At 33.8% G+C, this 20,500-nt stretch overlaps 1 protein-coding gene across 4 annotated transcripts; it reads left to right on the top strand.

Moving 5' to 3' along the window:
• Positions 1-2,930: 2,930 nt before the first annotated feature.
• On the top strand, positions 2,931-6,291 carry LOC108319678 (histone-lysine N-methyltransferase ASHR2). Of its 4 annotated transcripts, XM_052871522.1 has the most exons (5): positions 2,931-3,006; positions 3,101-3,169; positions 4,103-5,168; positions 5,295-5,607; positions 5,880-6,291. In XM_052871522.1, exons 3-4 carry the CDS (start codon positions 4,343-4,345, stop codon positions 5,585-5,587), a joined length of 1,119 nt encoding a protein of 372 aa, XP_052727482.1. In that variant the 5' UTR covers positions 2,931-3,006; positions 3,101-3,169; positions 4,103-4,342; the 3' UTR covers positions 5,588-5,607; positions 5,880-6,291. The 4 variants fall into 4 exon arrangements, with proteins under 4 accessions (XP_052727482.1, XP_017406385.1, XP_017406383.1 ...); XM_017550896.2 differs by having other exon boundaries at positions 4,103-5,607; positions 6,114-6,291; XM_017550894.2 differs by having other exon boundaries at positions 4,103-5,607.
• Positions 6,292-20,500: the final 14,209 nt, after the last annotated feature.

Genomic DNA, 20,500 nt, shown 5'->3' with positions numbered 1-20,500 from the left:
TTCTAACCCAACTCGGCTCAAACCCGTGGTGGGTCGGGTTGGCTCGCGGGTTGTGACCCATTTTGACAGCTCTAGTGAAATGAGATACGAAACAAAGATGTAACTGTGCTTGGAAAATGAAATGCGAAAGAAAGGATTTTTTTCAAAAATGAGAAAGAGTGAAAGTGAGACAGTGATATTTGAAAGCAACGTGAAGAATAAAAACTGCAGAGAATCTTTGACCACTTAAGTGATTTAAATATTAATACTTTTTAAGTAGGGGTAAAGTTGACATTCTGAAAATACTTAGAGATGCAATATGAAATGCTTGGAGGTGCGGGGTGAAACCTTCTTTCTATATGAGACTTTTTGGTCCTGTGAACTTTTCTGCCCCCAACTCACGTGAGTCAGGACCAAACCATGTAAGAGGGACCAAATTGATGGGTCTATGATATATGACTACTATGTGGAAAAATTCATATTTAGCGATATTTTTAGAGTTAAAAATGTTTGTATTGATGACAAATCCATTCAAAAGTTAAATGATGGTTGCACAATGGTAAGTACTTTATTCTTTCATATATGTAGTTTTGTATCTTTCTTATTCATATTCAATTTGTTGTAAATAGTTACATGATATGTGTGTGAAGCATGTATATTATGAGAATGAACAATTTATTAAAATAAAACATTTACTCAATGATGATTCCTGTGTTTTCATTGCAGAGGTATTCTTTCATAGTTCAAAACTATAGATCATATGAATCATTAAAGTTTGTATAGTCTAATTTCATGAATTTCTCTTACAGAATTTGTTAACTAAGTTTTCAAATGAATTCAAGCCAAACTGTTGACTTGTATTGACATTGTTTTAAGCAATTATATGACAGTCACTCCACTTAAAAGATAATGTGCAACTATTTTCTATCCAACTTTTAAGGACACTTGAAAAAAATATTAAAATTGAGAAATGAGTTGAGTAAGTTTTAAGTATGTGTCTGTATTGTTGTATTTTGTAACATGTAAGGATAATGATTTATAATCAGTTCTAAATGTAAATCTTTAATGTGCTTTTTATTGTTGAATTTTATGTAAGGACACAAATATCTCATTAGTTTTACATGTAACAGTTTAATATGTTAATGTTATATTCGGTGACTACAATGTTTAGATATAAGTTCTTTTAATAATTCTAATACTTTGTAGTTTAACTTTTATTATTATGCAAGTGATAGTTGTCGATTAAATAAATATTGTATAAATATCATCACAACAAAAAATTCCACTAGATAAATATATCACTCATATGTTAACATATAATCCTTGATATATCTATTTTATTGATTTTTCTTAATAAATTTATTTATTTGTAAAAATTGTTAGATTTGTAATAAATAAATTAGTGCGAGAATAGCTTGAGTATTATTTTCTCGTTTAGCATAGTACATTTCTTATAACTATTATGGTCATTAGTTTCAGATTATAATTTATTTCGTAACTAAAACTTTTGAACTTTACGATGGAAAAGCAACACAAAGACATACTTTCATCAAATCACAATTGATTAAGTTTAAATTAGTTACGATATTTTTCTGTCATTATTCACTCACTAATTAGCCAGAAGTTAGTGAAAAATATTTTTACTCACTAATTTTTTTCAGAAATTAGCAAATTTCTTATAATGTTTTACTTATCTCATTATAAAAGCCTCCACCCAATCACCTTTAACTAAGTCATCTTTTGCTGCATCAAATTTCATAATGTCATACATTTCGTCTATGAGATAACTTATCAACTTATTTTAATATTTTACTCCAAAGTTTGAACTTCATTTCTATACAAAAAAATTCACTAGTGAAGTAGAGAGAATAAAGAATGTAATATCATGTTTCAATTAAACCACCTTTAAGTATGGACTAAGAAATAATAATAATTAAAAAAATAACTCAATTTTGACTTTAATAAGATTGTAAAATCCATAATCTTTTATTTTTAATTGTGCAATCTAGAATATAATTTATAAGTATCCGTAATTACACAATTTGAAAGTTCACTTATCACTTTTGGATTGTGCAATCTCGATAACTTTTGAACTGCACAATTTATAATTGACTTCAAACAAAAATATAAGAAAAATGTGAAAATGACATAAATCACTTATCGAAGTTTTTTTTCTCTATAATTCTAAGCATCTACGAGAATATGACGTTTCAACTAAGTTGATATCTCAAACCTCAATAACCATACACTTCATAAAAAAACACATAACACATGGGAAGACCAAACAAACTTTAACTTCATTATTCTCAGGGCTTAACTCGTTTAAAGCCGAGTATACTTAGGCTCTTTATATTGAACACTCATGATCTATCTGAAATAAAAAGTCTCAACTATAGAGTGAGTACCAATTTTTTAAAAGAAAATGTAACTTATCTAAGACTTATAAGGCTTGTTAATTACTAACAAAATAATTCATTAAAACTATTAAGAATCTCAGGAGAAAATTACAAAAATATCCACTTATGATACTTGAAATCAGTTAAGGAAAATAAAAACTCTAAAGGGTTAAATAATACCAGTTAAGGTTAAAAAATAACAATACAATTTACTGGGGCTTATAAAATGCACCTGTGAATAAACTCATTCAGTTTTGAATGCTCAAGCTGTAAACCTTAAAAATCATAATAAAATACTATCATTTACCAAACGCCATCATCCAATGATGTAAGTGTCTAACAACACTCAAAGAACACAACACCACATTTGCTTACATTTAATACCATCAAGACAAATTTGAAATTTTAAAATTTATGGGGTGCAAAAGGAAATTATGGGGTGTAGAAAAACTCCTTTACTCGGGTGTTTCAGGCCCAAATATTTGGACCCAAGGAGACCGAACCAATAATGAAAGGGCCCGACCCACTCTTAAAAACCCTTTGTATGGCGAATGAATTCAATGTTTCTCTTTCCTCTGGGTTTATAGAAGCATCAGTGGCTGTTCTTCCTTGAAATCTTGCTGTCAATTAGGTGAGTCAAATGCACTTATATACTCGTTCGATTTAAGGTCGCAATAATCATAACAATAATAGCGCTTTTATTTCTTCCTTGTTGTGCTGTGCAGTTTCATTTTCCAACCACTCTATATTTATTGATTTTTGTGTGGAAGCAGCTCCAATTTTGTGACTGACGGGTAAGTTACACTGATAATTGTTATGTTCTGTTTGCGTAATTTGTAATTCCTCCTTTTCTGTTTGTTTTTATCCCAATTTTGTAGAATACAGACCTTCTTGAACAAGGGCTGTGTTCCACAAATCAAACAATGGGGAATTGTCAAAAATCACATTATTTCTCTGCATTGAGGAAAAACAAGCAATTTATAGTTATTGGATTATGATGTCTTGTTTGAATGCCCCATTCACCAGTCCTATTTAGCTCTCGCATTGTTAGATTAAAACCTGGAAATCCTTCAAGTCCATCCCTATATCCCCTTTGTCTATCCATAAATGTTTTCATCGTAAGTGGTACTGATTAATTGAACCCCAGTTCACTGTGACTTAGAAAAAAAAAATGAAGAAGGGTGAGCGTAATTAGCATTAAACTCAAGGAACTCAGAAGAAGCAAGCTGCATAAGCATCCTCCCCTTGAGCATATTGATTATTGAAAAATGAGAATGACTGTCCAGGCTTTCATCATGATTTCTTCTCTAGAAATGCATCTATCAATCCCGGCATATATTTCATCTGGGTATCTAAGTGATAGAAATGAATGTTTTGAATTCTTATGTTTTGTTAGTTTACAAGAAAATAGTACTTGGTTCTTTAAACTAACCGAAACATATCCACTAAGTGAAAATGGCATAACGAAAAGGTGAAATCTCTGTTGTACTCAGCTAAATTAAAAAATATTTGGATGGTTTTTGTCGTTATGATGAAATGCAGTTCCCTAATGACTTATTTAGTTATAGGCTATACTGCTACTGACATTTTAATGTGATGTACTGATTTGGATTGGATCTTTATGAAAAAGAAAAGGCACATTGACTAATATTTACCACAATGCTTTATAAAACAGATAATTCACTGTGAAACCTGTCACCCCATCATTATTGTGGTTCATCTTGCAGCTATTTTTTCTGGCTTTCAGTCAGTCGGAGAACAGGAAAAGCGCATTCTTGTTGTATAGTTTGTACACAATCTGTAAGTCACTTAGTTCAAGCTGTCTTTCGATCCCAGTAGTGCAAAGCAAGAAAATATAGCCAACAAACTTATTGCTATCAGGGATAGTGTGGAAATTCAGAAAAGGTGCAGCCTCCCCAAGGTTACCTATTTAGTTTTGGCAGTTGACAGTTTGAAAATACTTAGAAATGTCTTTGGCTGCTCCGAGTTCCCTTTTGAAGGTGGAGGAAATACAAGGAAGAGGGAGGGGAATGGTTGCATTTCAGCCTCTTAAAGCTGGTCAAATTGTCCTGAAAGACTCCCCCATTCTGCTGTATTCAGCTTTGCCCTTGATCAGACAGTCTTTGTCAGCGTCATCCTCTGCCTCAACTTCATGTTTCTGTGATCACTGCTTCAGAACCTTGCCTCCATTTTTACTGGGAGATTCTTCGTCATCCACAGTTTTGTGCCCCAATTGTCGCTACCATCGTTTCTGCAGCTCAAGTTGTCTTTCAAAGGCATCGAACTCCTCCCATTCTTCTTGGGTATGTCAAGCGTTATCTAGTCTCAGATCCAATTCTCTACTGCTTGAACAGCCGCTTGAGCGCCAAGTCCAGGCTAATTTTCTCATAGCTGCCTACAATCTTGCCAATATCTCCCCTTCAGACTTCCAAATTTTGCTTTCTCTCCAGGGTTCTCCTGATGATACCACCATTGCTGCATCCAAGTTCCTACACCCCCTTATTTCATCTCTCTGCTCACTATCTATCATTAGTCCCCAGAATGGATGTTCTTTAGAACTCACCTCTGCACTTCTTGTCAAGGACAAGCTCAATGCCTTTGGAATAATGCAGCCCTTCTCTGCAGATGACGACCAGAGGTCTGTCAGAGCCTATGGTATTTACCCCTATGCTTCCTTTTTTAACCATGACTGCCTTCCCAATGCCTGCAGATTTGATTATGTGGACATCAATCCACATGAAGACGGCCATAATACTGACTTTATTATTAGGATGATTCATGATGTTCCCCAAGGTAGGGAGATTTGTTTGAGTTATTTCCCTGTGAATGAAAACTATTCTAGTAGGCAAAAGAGATTGATTGAAGACTATGGTTTCTCCTGTAATTGTGATCGATGTAATGTGGAGTCAAATTGGTCAGATAATGATAGTGTTGAAGATAATGCTGAGGATGAGGAGGAGGTTATGGATGAGGACCAATCTGAAACTATGGAAGCGTCAGACACTGATAAACATGCTCTTGAAGATAATAATGATTTCCCACATGCATATTTCTTTTTAAAATACATGTGTGATAGAACGAATTGCTGGGGAACATTAGCTCCATTACCTCCGGAGGGTGATACTCCATCTAATGTCATGGAATGCAATGTCTGTGGAAAATTGAAGAGTGACGATACCTTTGATGTAGATGAAGGTCTTATGGAGGACTAAGCATCTAGCATGCTACTTGAGTAAGTAATCTGCTTTCCTCTAAATGTTTTTATTATCAGTATTATAGATTTTCTTTTGGCACCATTGGATTTTAACTTCTATGATTCTTTGCATGTGCTGATTACTTTCGGTGATCACAATTTTCACACACACACACACACACACACATATTTACACACATGTTCATTAATTTCAGTGATCACCATTTTCACTCTATTACAGGCGCAGACACTCACATATTGGCCTACCCATAAACTTGTCACTGAGTAACGCTGTTTTTTTCTTTTTGTAGAAAACATTGATTGTGTATTTACAATTGAAGAACTTGTTTTAGGAGCCTGAAGCCCGTTCTTAAAGTCTGGATCCTTATTCATGGGCCTTTTAAGATGATTGTAGTAGAAGTAATTGGTTATCAATGAAAAAGAATGAGTAGTCTTTCTGGTCATATGGATAGTCAGAGTCAAACTGATTTTTGTTGTTATTATTCATTTCTGGTTTGACCTAGTATGTTTTCGTACTCTTGTAGATGTTTAGATGATGTTGAATTACCGCCAAACCATCATTCTTGAGTAAGGATGACAATGGGACGGGACAAAGACCGTGACGGAGACCAGTTTTGCTATACCATAGTTATCCTTAATGAAAAAATCCATTCTTATCTCCATCCAAACCCAATAATATGAAATTTTTGTCTTATTTTCATACTCACCAAGGTAACGGAAATACCCTTGTATCCATGTCCGTACATGTACTTTCTTTCTTACGGTTTTAATATCAATTAATTAATTCTTATAAATTATAAAAATATTTTAAAAAAAACATAATATAATCAAATATTCAATTGCTTATAACAATAATATTAAATTATTATTTTATAGTAAACAATTTTTTTATATAATTTTAGTAATAGAATAATATTCAAAAGAAATAAAAATAAAGTGTGTTAGAAACAATTTGATATATTATTGAATGAAATTGTATAAAAAGAAAATATTTGTATAATTTAAGAGAATGAAAAAAAGAAAATAATTTAGAGATCTAAAAAAACCTTTTTGTATGTGAAACTAGTGGAATTGCTCCATACCTATTAACACTCTTAGGCGCGGAGAAACATCTAAAAACATACTTCTAACTTGAATTGATCACTCCAAATCCAAATTGACCTTTCTAGACTACCTAAACTCACTTCTATAACGTACTACATCAATTTCAACAAACTAAAGGCCTACACAAGTCCTAGATGACTCAAACACAAACCTTAAACTCCCCAATTCAATTCCAACCCCTTACATCAAAATTTCACTAACCAAACCTTTAATTTGCACTCAAAATCACTCAAACACTAACCATTGACCACCCTTTTTGGTTCTAGATTAGTTTTCACCCTAAACATACTTCTAACAAATTTCAATTGACCCCATAATATACATGGAAAAATTGTTTCCTCACACCAGTACATATCTCACACTTTCACCTATTAAAGCCCTCCCTTCTTAGCCTTAAAACCCTGTTATTTGATCATTCACCACTCTAAACAACTTAGGAGTCAAATAGAACCATCCAAACAACTTTATAACATGTAATTCATAACAACAACGACTTAACAAATTTAACCACAGTTAGAACGAATCATCAAATTAACTAAACATACTTAATTACCTAAATTAGTATAACAAGATTCTTGAAATTCTAAACTCAATCAATTTAACTGTTGGAAGTCTTACATTGATTAGAGATAAGGTCAATTTATAATATATAAGTGGGTGCAAACCTCACCTTAAAAGCCGATTTTATGGGGTTGAGTTGGGCTTAAAGTCCACTTCTTAACATTAACAAACATACAAGCATCAAACTCATTTACACAACATCAATTAAAAGTAGACATCTAGCTCTCCTTACCTTAGAAAGAACTCCCAACCAAATTTCCATCCAAAGGAGCTCCAGAAAAAGCCTATAACTCACCAATTGGTGATCGGAATCAAACCTTAGTGTTGGAACAATCGGTACCGATATTGCGCAGCGGAAATAATAAAACTCAGAGTACGATACGGATTGTTAAAAATATATATCATAATTTAGGATAGAATTTTATATTTTTATTATGACGAGAATACAATCCATATATACAAGGCTAGAAGCTATTTTAGGAAGCATAATAATAACTCCTAAATAACCAGATCCTATGATTAAGGAATATCCCTATTATTCACAATAATTATAATCTATTAAATAAGGAAAAAATATAACTAATAAAAAACAATGATTCTGACATAAAATAGATTCTAACACCCCCCCTTAAGCTGATGAATAAGTATTTTTCATTCCCAGCTTGGAAACAATACTCTAAAAGTTGTTGTTGTTTAGCCCCTTCGTTAGAATATCTGCAAGGTTGTCTTGTGAAGAGACATATGGAGTGCAAATCAGACCATTGTCTAATTTTTCTTTGATAAAATGTCTCTCAACATCAATATGTTTGGTTCTATCATGCTGCCATGGTTATCAAACTCTCGAGTTAACTCGTTAACTCGTTAACTCAGACGAGTTTATGTTCCCAAACATGACTTCCGAGTTAACTCGGAAGTAAACTCATTTTTTGCGTAAACTCGGTAGGATCGAGTGTGAAATCGCAAGTTTGGAGCGATTCTGCAAGCTTGAAAGGGGACAAATAAAGAAAAAAGAGATCATTTGGGGTTTAGGATTTCATGACCTGATTGACACTATCTCTCGCGCCCCTTTGTCTCTCTCCATAGCCATGGCCTCGCCTCCTTCAGGTGAGTGAAGTTACTTTTTTTAACAAAGTCGTTAGCTAAGCACTGTTTTGGTTTGTAATAGGTAAAAGAAATTGTTTTTCTAAAGGTTTAAACCCTCGGATGATCCTCAAGTTTGTTGGAGAATCTCAAGTGGATCCTCGTATTTGAAATGCTCTTAATTGAGTCCAAATATTTGTAAAATTGAGCCAATTTTGCCCTTTCCGTTAAATTGTCACAAACGACGTTAAATTGTGATGACGTAGTACACACTTAAAATGCTGATGTAATAGTGTTACATTACGTGAAATTTATTTTTAGATGAACAGTTTATGATATGGCACAAAACTTAATTGGAAATGTTAGGGATTCAGAGTCTCCATCATCCTCCACCATCTTCATCTTTCCTTTTGAGCATTTCAACAGAAGCTCCATATCCACATCATGTCGCAGCGCCATCTCTATGAAATTGTCGACGGTGGATTTCGACGTCATCATCACCTGCACGGGCAAGAGGCTTCTCGTCATGGCTACCTTCAATAACATCTTCGGCGGCTGTCTCGGAGGACAATACGACGATGCTCGTGAGGGACTAGAGGTCAGAAACCGTATTCCGACGGCGAAGCTGAATGATGGACACGACGGCTTGGCCATGGAAGGAGGTTGTCCTTCTCTGTCGGTGACTCTCGAATTGGTCGTTACGACTGCTCTTGGGGGCTGGCATGGACCTAACCTCACGAGACCCCTGCGCCCAACCCTCCTTCCACAATGCCACCATCTGCGACTCCTCCAAACCCTTCCGCCACCTCATCTCCGTCCACCAGAAGCTCGTTTCTCCTTCAAGAATTGGCTCAAGAGACTGCAAGTCTGAGAAAAAGAGGATTTTTCCGGCGCCTTGCCAAACCTCCGGCCTTCCGACACTGTGTTGGGGAAACTTGACATTTTGATGAGATGCCCAACAAGAAATTTTCACAAGAAAACCTGTGAAAAAGGATGAGTGTTTGTAAAGGTGATCTCTTTTGGGTGGTGGTGTATGCGTTTGAAGGGAGGAATGATTTTGCCGCTGGAATTAGAGGCCAAGAATAAGGAGAAATTTGGTGGGGTTTTGGATGCGACAATGTTTCTCATTTCTCTGTTGTTTGTAGTGTAACACCCTAATATTTTAAAGGGTATTACTGATAGTAGAGACTAAATTAATTTGATATCTCATATAAACAATCAAACTTTATTTCAATTACTCCAAAGTACAATACCAAACTTACACACTTTAACAATATAGTCTTCACCATTGAAATTTCAACTTATAAGTTTTACACAACATAATCTTCCCAATACAAATTTATTCTTTTTACAAAAATCCCTGAAAGTTTTTCCCCGCATCTCTCTCATCTCTAAGCTTTTTCAACCGCATCTGCAACATTATCTAATCACATATAACATGAGTTATATGATCATAGTACAAACAAAAAAGGGTAAGCCAACCATATCATAAAATCATTAAACTTGTAATAAAAATATTATAATCATGTATTTCTGCAATTGATAAAATATCATTATTCCGATGTCATTAATTCATCATTATCAAAATCATCTTTTCCATTTCCATAAATCTTACAAGTGTACCATGCTTACTCATGAAGCCTTATGGTCAGACCGCTCTCTGCCTGCTTCCTTAAGCCTCACTTATATACTATGTCTTACTTTCTGAAGCCTTATGGTCAGACCCCTCTCTGCCTGCTTCTATATAACTTACGAATCATATGTTTATGTCAAAGCCTTATGGTCAGACCACTTTCTGCCTGCTTTCATAAACCTCAGGTGTTACGTTGCTCATACCAAACTCTCATGGTATAACTCGAACATACTACTCCCGGTAGTAAACATCATTTCATAAGTAATGATTTCTCATATCCACTCCAACATTTCATAAAACCAACAATTCATACCCTCTTATCCACCTAACTCAATCATGTTCATTCTTTAATCATGAATTCATAATAACCCGTTTTGGTATCAATAAATTAAACATATTGCCATATATCATGCTTCATATTATAAACTCATTTTGCCCATAACGAGTATAACTCAACATATTTTCACCAAACAAAGATCATGGATCAACCAAAATATATCAACATATCGTAGGAACTACATATTAAAGTCTGGGCTCAATGTAATGATAAATAAAATATATATGAAATTTTTACCATGATAATATTATGCATCTACAGTCAACTTGTTTTATTTTATTTTCATCCTAGTAGAGATTTTTCTTTACCCCAATTGGTCACCGGAGAGGACCCAGATGTCTGAACGCATCAAACTCACCTTCGACGCCAGCACATATGACTAGTCACAACTGACTGGACCAGGCCAGGGCTGCTCTATGATCAGGGATGTGCCAACTCAGGTTTTTAAGGTTCCTCTATCCTACCAACAAAGGGAGGCCCTCAATAATTAATCAATTTATTTATTTAATTTATCTACCTTGTTGTCTTATGCTCTAAATCTAAAATGCCTAATTTTAATATTTTTACTTCCTCTCACAACAACCTCAAACAGTATCTGTATATCTATTTAATACTCATATATAAGCTATTACAGAACCCTTACTCCAGACCTTCCAACAAGATCAATTTCAGCCAACAAACTCATTCAATAAATTCATCACATCACAACATGTACAATTTAACAGTTTCAGTTATAACACCCAATATAATAAAAGTCATAAAACAGTTTCGCAAGAGAACACCAGTTCAACATTCGTATATTTATAAATTCATACAAAAATAATTAGTTGCCCTTACCATCAAAATAATATTAATATAAAAATTCAGGGGAAACAAGAAGTTGAATCTGGCAGAGCCGGTTAGACAACTTCTCATCCTTCCACAAAGATGCAATAAAAAGAATAGATAAAACAATAAAATTTCTGGGGAAACAAGAAGTTGAATCTGGCAGAGCCGGTTAGACAACTTCACATCCTTCCAAAAATACAATATAAAGATATAAAAAAACAACAACAAAAGCTTTGGGGAAACAAGAAGTTGAATCTGGCAGAGCCGGTTAGACAACTTCTCGTCCTTCCAAAAATACAATATAAAGATATAAGAAACAACCAAAGTTTTGGGGAAACAAGAAGTTGAATCTGGCAGAGCCGGTTAGACAACTTCTCGTCCTTCCAAAAATACCATATAAAGATATAAGAAACAACCAAAGCTTTGGGGAAACAAGAAGTTGAATCTGGCAGAGCCAGTTAGACAACTTCTCGTCCTTCCAAAAATACAAAAGAAACAAATAAATGTTCTCATTCAAAATTCAAGACCATACAGCAACAAAATACTACATATTCAAGATTTAGGATTAGAGAAAAGCAAAGTATAAGAGTGGCTTCCCTTACCTCTATTACAGACTTAATCTCCTCGCTCTCTGAAAACTTCCAGAATATCCCCTTTGCAATTAGAAATTCTTCCAACTCTCTTCTCTCAACATTTTTCTAAGTTCTTTGGTGTAAATTTTCAGCCTTCCCCCTTGGCTATTTATAGTAAAAAAATTTACTATTCATTTTTACTATTCATTTGTACTATTCATTTTTTTATTCATTTTAGTATTACAAAAATAATTTTTTATTTGCAAATTGGTGAATTCTGATCTCAAAGCTACGTGTAACACTTATCCTTTCCAAAAATAATTTTTTTTTTACTATTCACTTTTTACTATTCACAATTTACTATTCACTATTTTTTTTTATTAATAATTTTTTTTTAATTTTTTTTTATCTAGTATCTAACTTACAAATATTTTCAAGGATCTTACATGTAGCGTTTGATGCTTTAGGTTACTTTCCTTTTGGTGAAGAATTCTAAGTACTGTTTGTGGTTGAGGTGGTTGTTGGTGTTGGGGTGAGTTTGGTGGCAATTTTTGTGCCTAACTTTGCATATTTTTTTATCACTTGTTGGTAATAGCATCTTTGTTATTCTTAGCTTTGTGTTGCCAGCTACGTTTCACTATTTGGTTTTCAAAGAAGAGATGGATTGGAGGTGTATGGTTTGTGATGGGACAATTGTGGTTTTTGGGTTGGTTATTGCAGTTACAAGAACCTGGTCTTCGTTATCACAACAATTAAGACTAAGAAGTTGATTTTAGTACATATAGATCACAAAGACTTCCGATTTTTAGAGTATAAAATGTAAAACTGATGAAATCAGACCTGTACATGAAGCTCCAACCGCGATCGACGACTGGCGGCGAGGCCCATGGCCTGACTGGATGAAGAACGCGTGTTGGTTAATGGTCTTCAATTCAATTTTTCCATATCATAATTCTTTAATTTAAATAAAAATTCCACCTAATCAAACCATGCACATCAGGATAAACATGTCAGCTCCTTTTAACGCCGTCTGTGACAATTTAATAGACAGGGCAAAATTGGCTCAATTTTACAAATATTTGGACCCAATTGAGAGCGTTTCAAATACGAGGGTCCAGTTGAGATTCCCCAACAAACTTGAGGACCATCCGAGGGTTTAAACCTTTTCTAAACAATAAAACCTAAGTCCTCCGCCACTACTACAGTTCTTTTATTTATTATATATTTAATGAAATGCATCAAAATTAATGACAATACAAGTATTTATGTTTTACAATATTTATTTTTGTGAACAATATATCTATAAAAATTTTATTTATTTAAAGTTATATAATTTTGTAGACTTATTTGAATTTGTTAAAGTTATACTTTAGTTGCAGCAGTTACAACAATTTATTCTTTCATTTAATTTCTGTTTATTTTTTTAAAAATGTTTGACTGTTTCAAACAGTTTAGTCAGTTTCAGATTTCTTAGGAAGTTATTAAACATGGAATCGTGTCCCATGTATATTTATTTTCCTGCTTTGTGCAGTTTGAATCTTTGTTGTATTTAAAGTATTCATCAATTCAATAAAAGTGTAGCTTTTACTCAAAAAACCTCCAACAAATTAGTATCAAAGTTCTCTTCTTGAGGGACATGTGAGAAATCATTTTTTATCTCTATGGATTCAGAAACACCATAGACGGCACTAACACCACCTATTGTTTACGATGAAGGCTATCATGTCTGGGCAGCAAGGATGGAGGCTCATCTTGAGGCAAATGAACTCTGGGAAGTTGTGTAGGAGGACTATGAATTTCTTCCACTACCTACAAACCAAACAATGACCCAGATCAAAACACATAAGGAGGGAAAATCAAGAAAATCGAAGGCACGAGCTTCATTATTTGTTGTCGTCTCTCCTGAAATCTTTCTCAGAATCATGACGATAAAATTAGCTTTTGAAGTCTGTAATTTCTTAAAAAAGGAGTATGAAGACGATGAAAGGATATAAGGAATGAAAATTGTAAATCTTATTAGGGAATTTGAATTCCAAAAGATGGATGAATCTGAGACAGTGAAGGATTACTTTGACAAATTACTCACAATCGCAAACAAAGTAAGATTACTTGGTTCTGAATTTCCTGATTCCAGATTAGTACAAAAAATTCTTATGACTATTCCTGAAAGGTTTGAAGCTACCTTTACTTCCCTGGAAAACTCTAGAAATCTGTCCAATATTAGTTTGGCATAATTGTTGAATGCATTGTAGGCATAAGAACAAAGAAGGCTTATGAGGTTTGAAGGATCTATTGAAGGAGCACTGGCTGCGAAGGCTAGCTCTAGTTATGGGCGAAAAGAAAAAGAAAATTGAAATTTACAGGGAAAACTCTAATTTCTCTCCTTGTAAACATTGTGGAAGGAAAAATCATCCATCTTCAAAGTGTTGGAGAAAAGTAGAGTAGCAATGTGAAAAATGGTTGAAGATGGGACACCATCAAAGAATTTTCAAAAGCAACAATCAGCGAAAGATAGTCACACAAGAGAATGTCAAACAAAAGAATGTTGCTCAAGATGCTAATGAAGAAAAAAAGAAACTTTTCGTGGCCACTTGCCTTGCCATTCCCAATTCAAGCAAGAAGTGGCTAATTGACAGTGGTTGCACTAATCATATGACATTTGATCGTGATCTCTTTAAAAAATTGAATACTTCTGTGATTTCCATAATAAAGATTGGAAATGGAGAATACATTGAAGTCAAAGGAAAAGACACAATAGTAATTGAAAGTGTTTCAAGTACAAAACTTATCAAAGATGTGTTATTTGTACCTAAAATCAGTCATAATTTGTTGAGTGTTGGCCAGTTGATTCAAAAATATTTCAAAGTCATCTTTGAAAGTGATAAGTGTTTGATCAAAGATACAAATGACAACGAGGTATTCAACATACAAATGAAAGGAAAAAGCTTTGCGCTTGATCCAATGAAGGAGAGCAAACATCATTCTCTACAACAAATGTCTACACTGAAGTTTGGCACAAGAGGCTTGGACACTTCAATCATCCAGCCGTTGTAAATATGCAAAGAAAAAAATTGGTTCAAGATCTCCCTTGTCTTGAATCTGAAATTTCAGACTGTAGAACTTGTCAACAAGGAAAGCAACCAAGACTTTCATTCAAACAGTCAACTTGGAGAGCTGTAGAAAAGCTGCAATTGATACACACAGATGTGACAGGACCTCACAGCACTCCATCTCTAAATGGCAGCAGGTATTATTTGATTTTTATAGATGACTACTCCAGAATGTGTTGGATATATATATTCTTAAATACAAGTCAGAAGTTGCTAGTATATTTTGGAAATTCAAGCAATTGATTGAAACACAAAGTGGTTATAAAATTCAAGCATTGAGATCTGACAACGACAAGGAGTACACTTTAAATCAATTTAATTCGTTTTGTGAAGAATCGGGAATTGAACACCAACTCACAACACCATTTACTCCAGAACAAAATAGAGTCAATGAAAGAAAGAATCCCACCATTATGGAGGTGGCTCAACGTTTAATGTTTGAGAAACATTTGCCAAAAGAGTATTGGGATGAGCATGCACACACTGCAATTTCCTTCTTAACAGGCTTTGCACAAAAGCTGTCATAAATAAAACTCCATATGAAGCCTGGTCTGGTTTTAAACCCTCTTTGAAAAATCTCAAAGTATTTGGTTGCTTGTGTTTTGTTTATATTCCACAGATAAAATGATATAACTTAGACAAAAAAGCAAAAGCTGGGATTTTTGTCGGGTATAACTCAAACTCTAAAGCATATAGAATTTTCCAACCAAACATTAGGAAAATTTTAATAAGCAGAGATGTTCATTTCATGGAAAATGATGAGTGGGATGAAGAACAAGTAGTTGAATTTCATGATCAAGTTTCAAAATCTCAACTGGATACAAATGAGTTGATTGATGACATTCCAATTAGAGGTATGAGATCAATTTCTGATATTTACCAAAGATGTAATGTGGTTGTACTTGAACCAACAGATTTTTGGGAAGTAGAAAAAGATTCCAAATAGATTACAACAATGAAAGAAGAACTCTTAATGATTGAAAAAAATGAAACGTGGAAGTTAGTGACACAACCTACAAATAGAAAAGTGATTGGTGTGAAGTGGGTATTTAGAACAAAGTTGAATCCTGATGGCTAATCAACAAGCATAAAGCCAAACTTGTTATAAAAGGGTATGCTCAAATTTTTGGTGTTGATTTTTCTAACACTTTTGCTCCTGTTGCAAGATTAGAAAAAATCAGCTTATGCTTGCAATAATTGTACAAAAGGGTTGGAAAGTTTACCAACTTGATGCTAAGTCGGCGTTCTTAAATGGTTTATTGGAGGAGGAGATTTATGTTGAACAACCTGAAGGTTTCACTGTGAAAAGGGCAAGAAGATTATGTGTACTTGCTTAAAAAGACTTTATATGGCGTAAAACAGGCCCCTAGAGCATAATACAACAAAATTAAAGAGTAATTGATGAAATTGGGATTCAAGAGAAGTCTTAATGAAGCTACCCTCTACATTAAAGGTGATGAAATACATTTCATTTTTTATCTCATTATATGTGGATGATTTGCTGGTTACAGGAAGCAATTAAGAACTTCTGAGAAAATTCAAAGAAGATATAAAGCAAATTTTTGAGATGACAGATTTGGGGGAAATGACTTATTTTCTAGGAATGGAAATAAATCAGAAAAATGGAGAAGTATTCATTTGTCAAAAGAAGTATATTAAGGAAATTCTAAAAAAATTTAAAAATGATGAATGCAAGAGCGTAGATACTCCAATGTGCCAGAAGGAGAAGTTGAGCAAAAAGGATGAAGCCGAACCAATTAATGAAACTTTTCATAAAAGTCTAGTTGGTTGCTTAATGTACTTAACAACTACTAGACCTGATATCTCACATTTTGTAAGTCTATTATCTAGATTTACAAAAGGTGCAATTGAGACATCTTATTGCTGCAAAAGGAGTCTTGAGGTATGTGAAAGGAACGTTAAATTTTGGAATCAAATTTTGTGCAAGTCAGGATGATACACTGCAGGGATATTCTGACAACGAGTAGGGAGGTTCGCTTGATGATCTGAAGAGCACTTCAGGCTATTGTTTCTTGTTTGGTTCATGTGTGTTCTCATGGTGCTGTAAAAAGCAAAATAATGTAGCACATTCTACCGCAGAAAGCTGAATTTATTGTAGCCAACACTGCGGTAAATCAAGCCTTATGGTTAAGAAAGATTCTAGCCGATTTAAATATGAAACAAGAAAGATGCACTGAAATATTGGTTGACAATCAAGCTATTATTTCTATTTCAAGCAATCTTGTTTTTCATGGAAAAACCAAACATTTCAATATCAAATTATTCTTTCTTAGAGAAGTGCAAAAGGAAGGTCTAGTTAACTTGACTTATTACAAATTTGAATTGCAACTTGGTGATATATTTATCAAGCCTTTACCAAAAAGCAAGTTTGAATTTCTTAGAGAAAAACTTGGAGTTTGCAGCAACCGAAGTAAGGAAGAGTGTTAAAGTTATACTTCAGTTGCAGCAGTTACAACAATTTATTCTTTCATTTAATTTCTGTGTTATTTTTTTAAAGATGTTTAACAGTTTCAAACAGCTTAGTCAATTTCAGATTTTTTAGGAAATTGTTAAACATGGAATTGTGTCCCATGTATTTATATTTTCCTGCTTTATGCAGTTTTGTGCAGTTTAAATTTTTGTTGTATCTAAAGTATTCATCAATTCAATAAAAGTGTAGCTTTTACTCAAAAAAACCTCTAACAAAATTAAGATATTATTTATATAATTTTTTTTCATTTGAAGTAAACTCTTACAAGTTTACGAGTCGAGTTTACATAAACTCTACTCTAGAGTTTGATAACCTTGCATGCTACACTATATTATGAGCTATGCTAATAACAGATTTTTTATCACAATAAAGTCTCATTGGTTCATTCAATTTTATTTCTAAGTCTTCCAAGATGATCTTCAGCCAAAGTAGTTCACATATCCCTTGTGCCATTGCCCTGAGTTTTGCTTCAGCACTGAATCTGGCTGCCACACTTTGTTTTTTACTCTACCAGGTCACAAGATTCCCACCAAGGAAAGTGCAATAACCCGTAGTTGACCTTCTATCCACAATTGACCCTGCATAGTTTGCGTCTCTATATGCTTCCAACTTACATTCTCATTTCATTCAAACAAAATTCCCCTACCTGAGGTTCCTTTCGAATAACGTAAAATTCTTAGTGTAGCTTGTAAGTGAACCTTCTTCGGTTGGTGCATGAATTGGATAACTAGACTCACTTCATGGCATATTCATCACTTCTTGCTAAGCCCTTTATCAGAATCTTGATATTCTGCGTCATTTCTTTTATTTCTTGGGTAGTTCTTCTCCATCTTTCACTACTTTGTGGATGTCTTTCTTGCTTCTTCTCTTCATCATTAGTCAAGTACTCTCCTTCTTCATAGAATTTCTTGGCTATCTCTTCTCCATTCTGCCATCCCCATTTTCTATTCGTTGGCCCTTCTCTCCAAATCTTCCTTCCATGCTTCCACCCTTTCTTGATCACTTCTTGATCCCTTCTTTATCCGGCATTCCTCTCACAAGGAAATCCAGCAGGGCGGACCAGTTTGTTAGGTTTCTTTTGTTAAGAAATCAACCTTTCACTCCTCACAGTATCCACTCACACACAAAAGAAAGAATATGAATGTCTATTGCTTTTATAATCAAAGAATGAAATGCTTATAATCTTTCCCCAAGGGAGCATTCTCCCTCCACAATTAATTCCTAAATTGTTTTCTATGTCCTGCACCTATTACCCATTATAACCTATCAATCTCCTTACATGCATATGATATATATATATATATATATATATATATATATATATATATATATATATATATATATATATATATATATGTTGTTAGAAGTGGACTTTAAGCCTAACTCAACTCCACAAAACCGGCTTGTAGGGTGAGGTTTGCACCCACTTATAAACTATGAATTAGCCTTATCTCTAGTCGATGAGGGACTTCCAACACACCCCCTCACGCCGAGGTATATACATCTCGAGCGTAGGATTAGACATTTTTAGTGGGTGGTCCGATAGCGGCCCGATAGCGGGTGGAACAATATGCCCAGCAAACAACAAATATATCTAGGATAGGCTCTAACCATGGCTCTGATACCATGCTAGAAGTGGACTTTAAGCCTAACTCAACCCCAAAAAACTGGCTTGTAGGGTGAGGTTTGCACCCCCTTATAAACTATGAATTGGTCTTATCTCTAGTCGATGTAGGACTTCCAACATATATATATATATATATATATATATACACACACACACACACACAAGAGCTTATTGAATGAACATCCTATGCTACAGAACAACCTTTTTTTTTGGTAACGATGTATTACAAAGTCATGTCTAAAAGGTTGTTCCGTAGCCTTAGACATGGGTTTGTAATACAACCTTACCAAAATAAGGACTTCAAATTGGAAAAAAAATATAAAAAAAAAGTATTTCATAAGACTTTGCCTAGAAAAATATGATGCATTTTATACCTATATACATCTGAATTTTATATTATCCTGCTTTCCAACCTTAACTGGAAAAAAGAGAGAGTTAGAAGTTAAAACGTATTTCAACTATGTTAAAGGAAAAAAAAGATATGTTTATGTTAAACGAAAAAATTATTTTCATTACCGTGTCCATTTGATCCCAAAAATATGTTTTTGCCACTTCAGATTCTCATTCCAAGAAAGTTGTATATGTTGCCTCATCTTGAAATAAAACAGAGGCTGCTTCAATATAGGAATTATTCAAGCGCCCAACTTGAAAAATACCTTGTAGCTTTTCTAAACACAACCTGACCGAAGCACAAAAGGATGATCCACAAATGCACAAGATGAAGCACTAGATGAAGCACAAGCAGATAGTCATGGTGGCCTTGTTGGAGAAGGATACATATAGTGACTCCAGATCGAATTAAAAATTCTTTTGATTAATTGAAAATTTTCAAAAATTGGTCTGTATAGAAGAAAGAAGTTTCTTGCTTTCCTCTACAAATTTCTCATAAAAGAGTAAACATTTAGTGATAAGAACTAAAAATGAAAATTTAATACAATTCAAATGACGAAACTTAACATGTGGTTGATTTACTTTTTATTTTTACAAAACAAGTCAATCATGCCACTAGAAAAATAGATCACATTCAATATTCACTCCCACAACCATTCAATATTTACACCAGCTAAATTAAACCCATAATTAGACATGTCATTTTAAGTTTCAGTCACATTAGTGCGTTTTAGTCCTCAAGCAAAATGCATTTCTCCTTGCATCATCTCAAAATCTATTTTAAGTTCCATGGATTTTGGTCCCAAGTCCATTTTGCATAAGTTTGGAGCTTCATCCAACTACGGTGTAGATATGAATGTATCGAGTATCTATACTCGTCTTAGAAATAACCCAAGAAAAAGGCTTCCTAAAGAATATCATGAGATGTTTTATTATGAAAAATGCAAAAAGAATTGATTAGGTAAACATTGTATTGTACTGCATTAAACATACATTAGGTTGTACTACACATTATTTAGATTCATGATTATTTTAGATTCATGATTATGAAATGATAAAAGTATTTAAAAATTAACTTTTTTCAGTCATGTAAAAACATTTTTTTTTCTTTTGTTAGAAGTCTTTTCTTTCTAATATAATGTTTTGCATGGTATGCTTTCAAAGGAATTTTAATGTTA

This window comes from Vigna angularis, chromosome 1, assembly GCF_016808095.1.
Source record: "Vigna angularis cultivar LongXiaoDou No.4 chromosome 1, ASM1680809v1, whole genome shotgun sequence".
Classification (NCBI taxonomy): domain Eukaryota; kingdom Viridiplantae; phylum Streptophyta; class Magnoliopsida; order Fabales; family Fabaceae; genus Vigna; species Vigna angularis.
Note: the sequence above shows the minus strand (reverse complement) of the source record. Positions and strands in the feature narration are given on the sequence as shown.

Bases quoted from the DNA above. Each gene is read 5' to 3' on its own strand.
- LOC108319678 (XM_017550896.2), top strand. From the start codon at position 4,343: ATGTCTTTGGCTGCTCCGAGTTCCCTTTTGAAGGTGGAGGAAATACAA.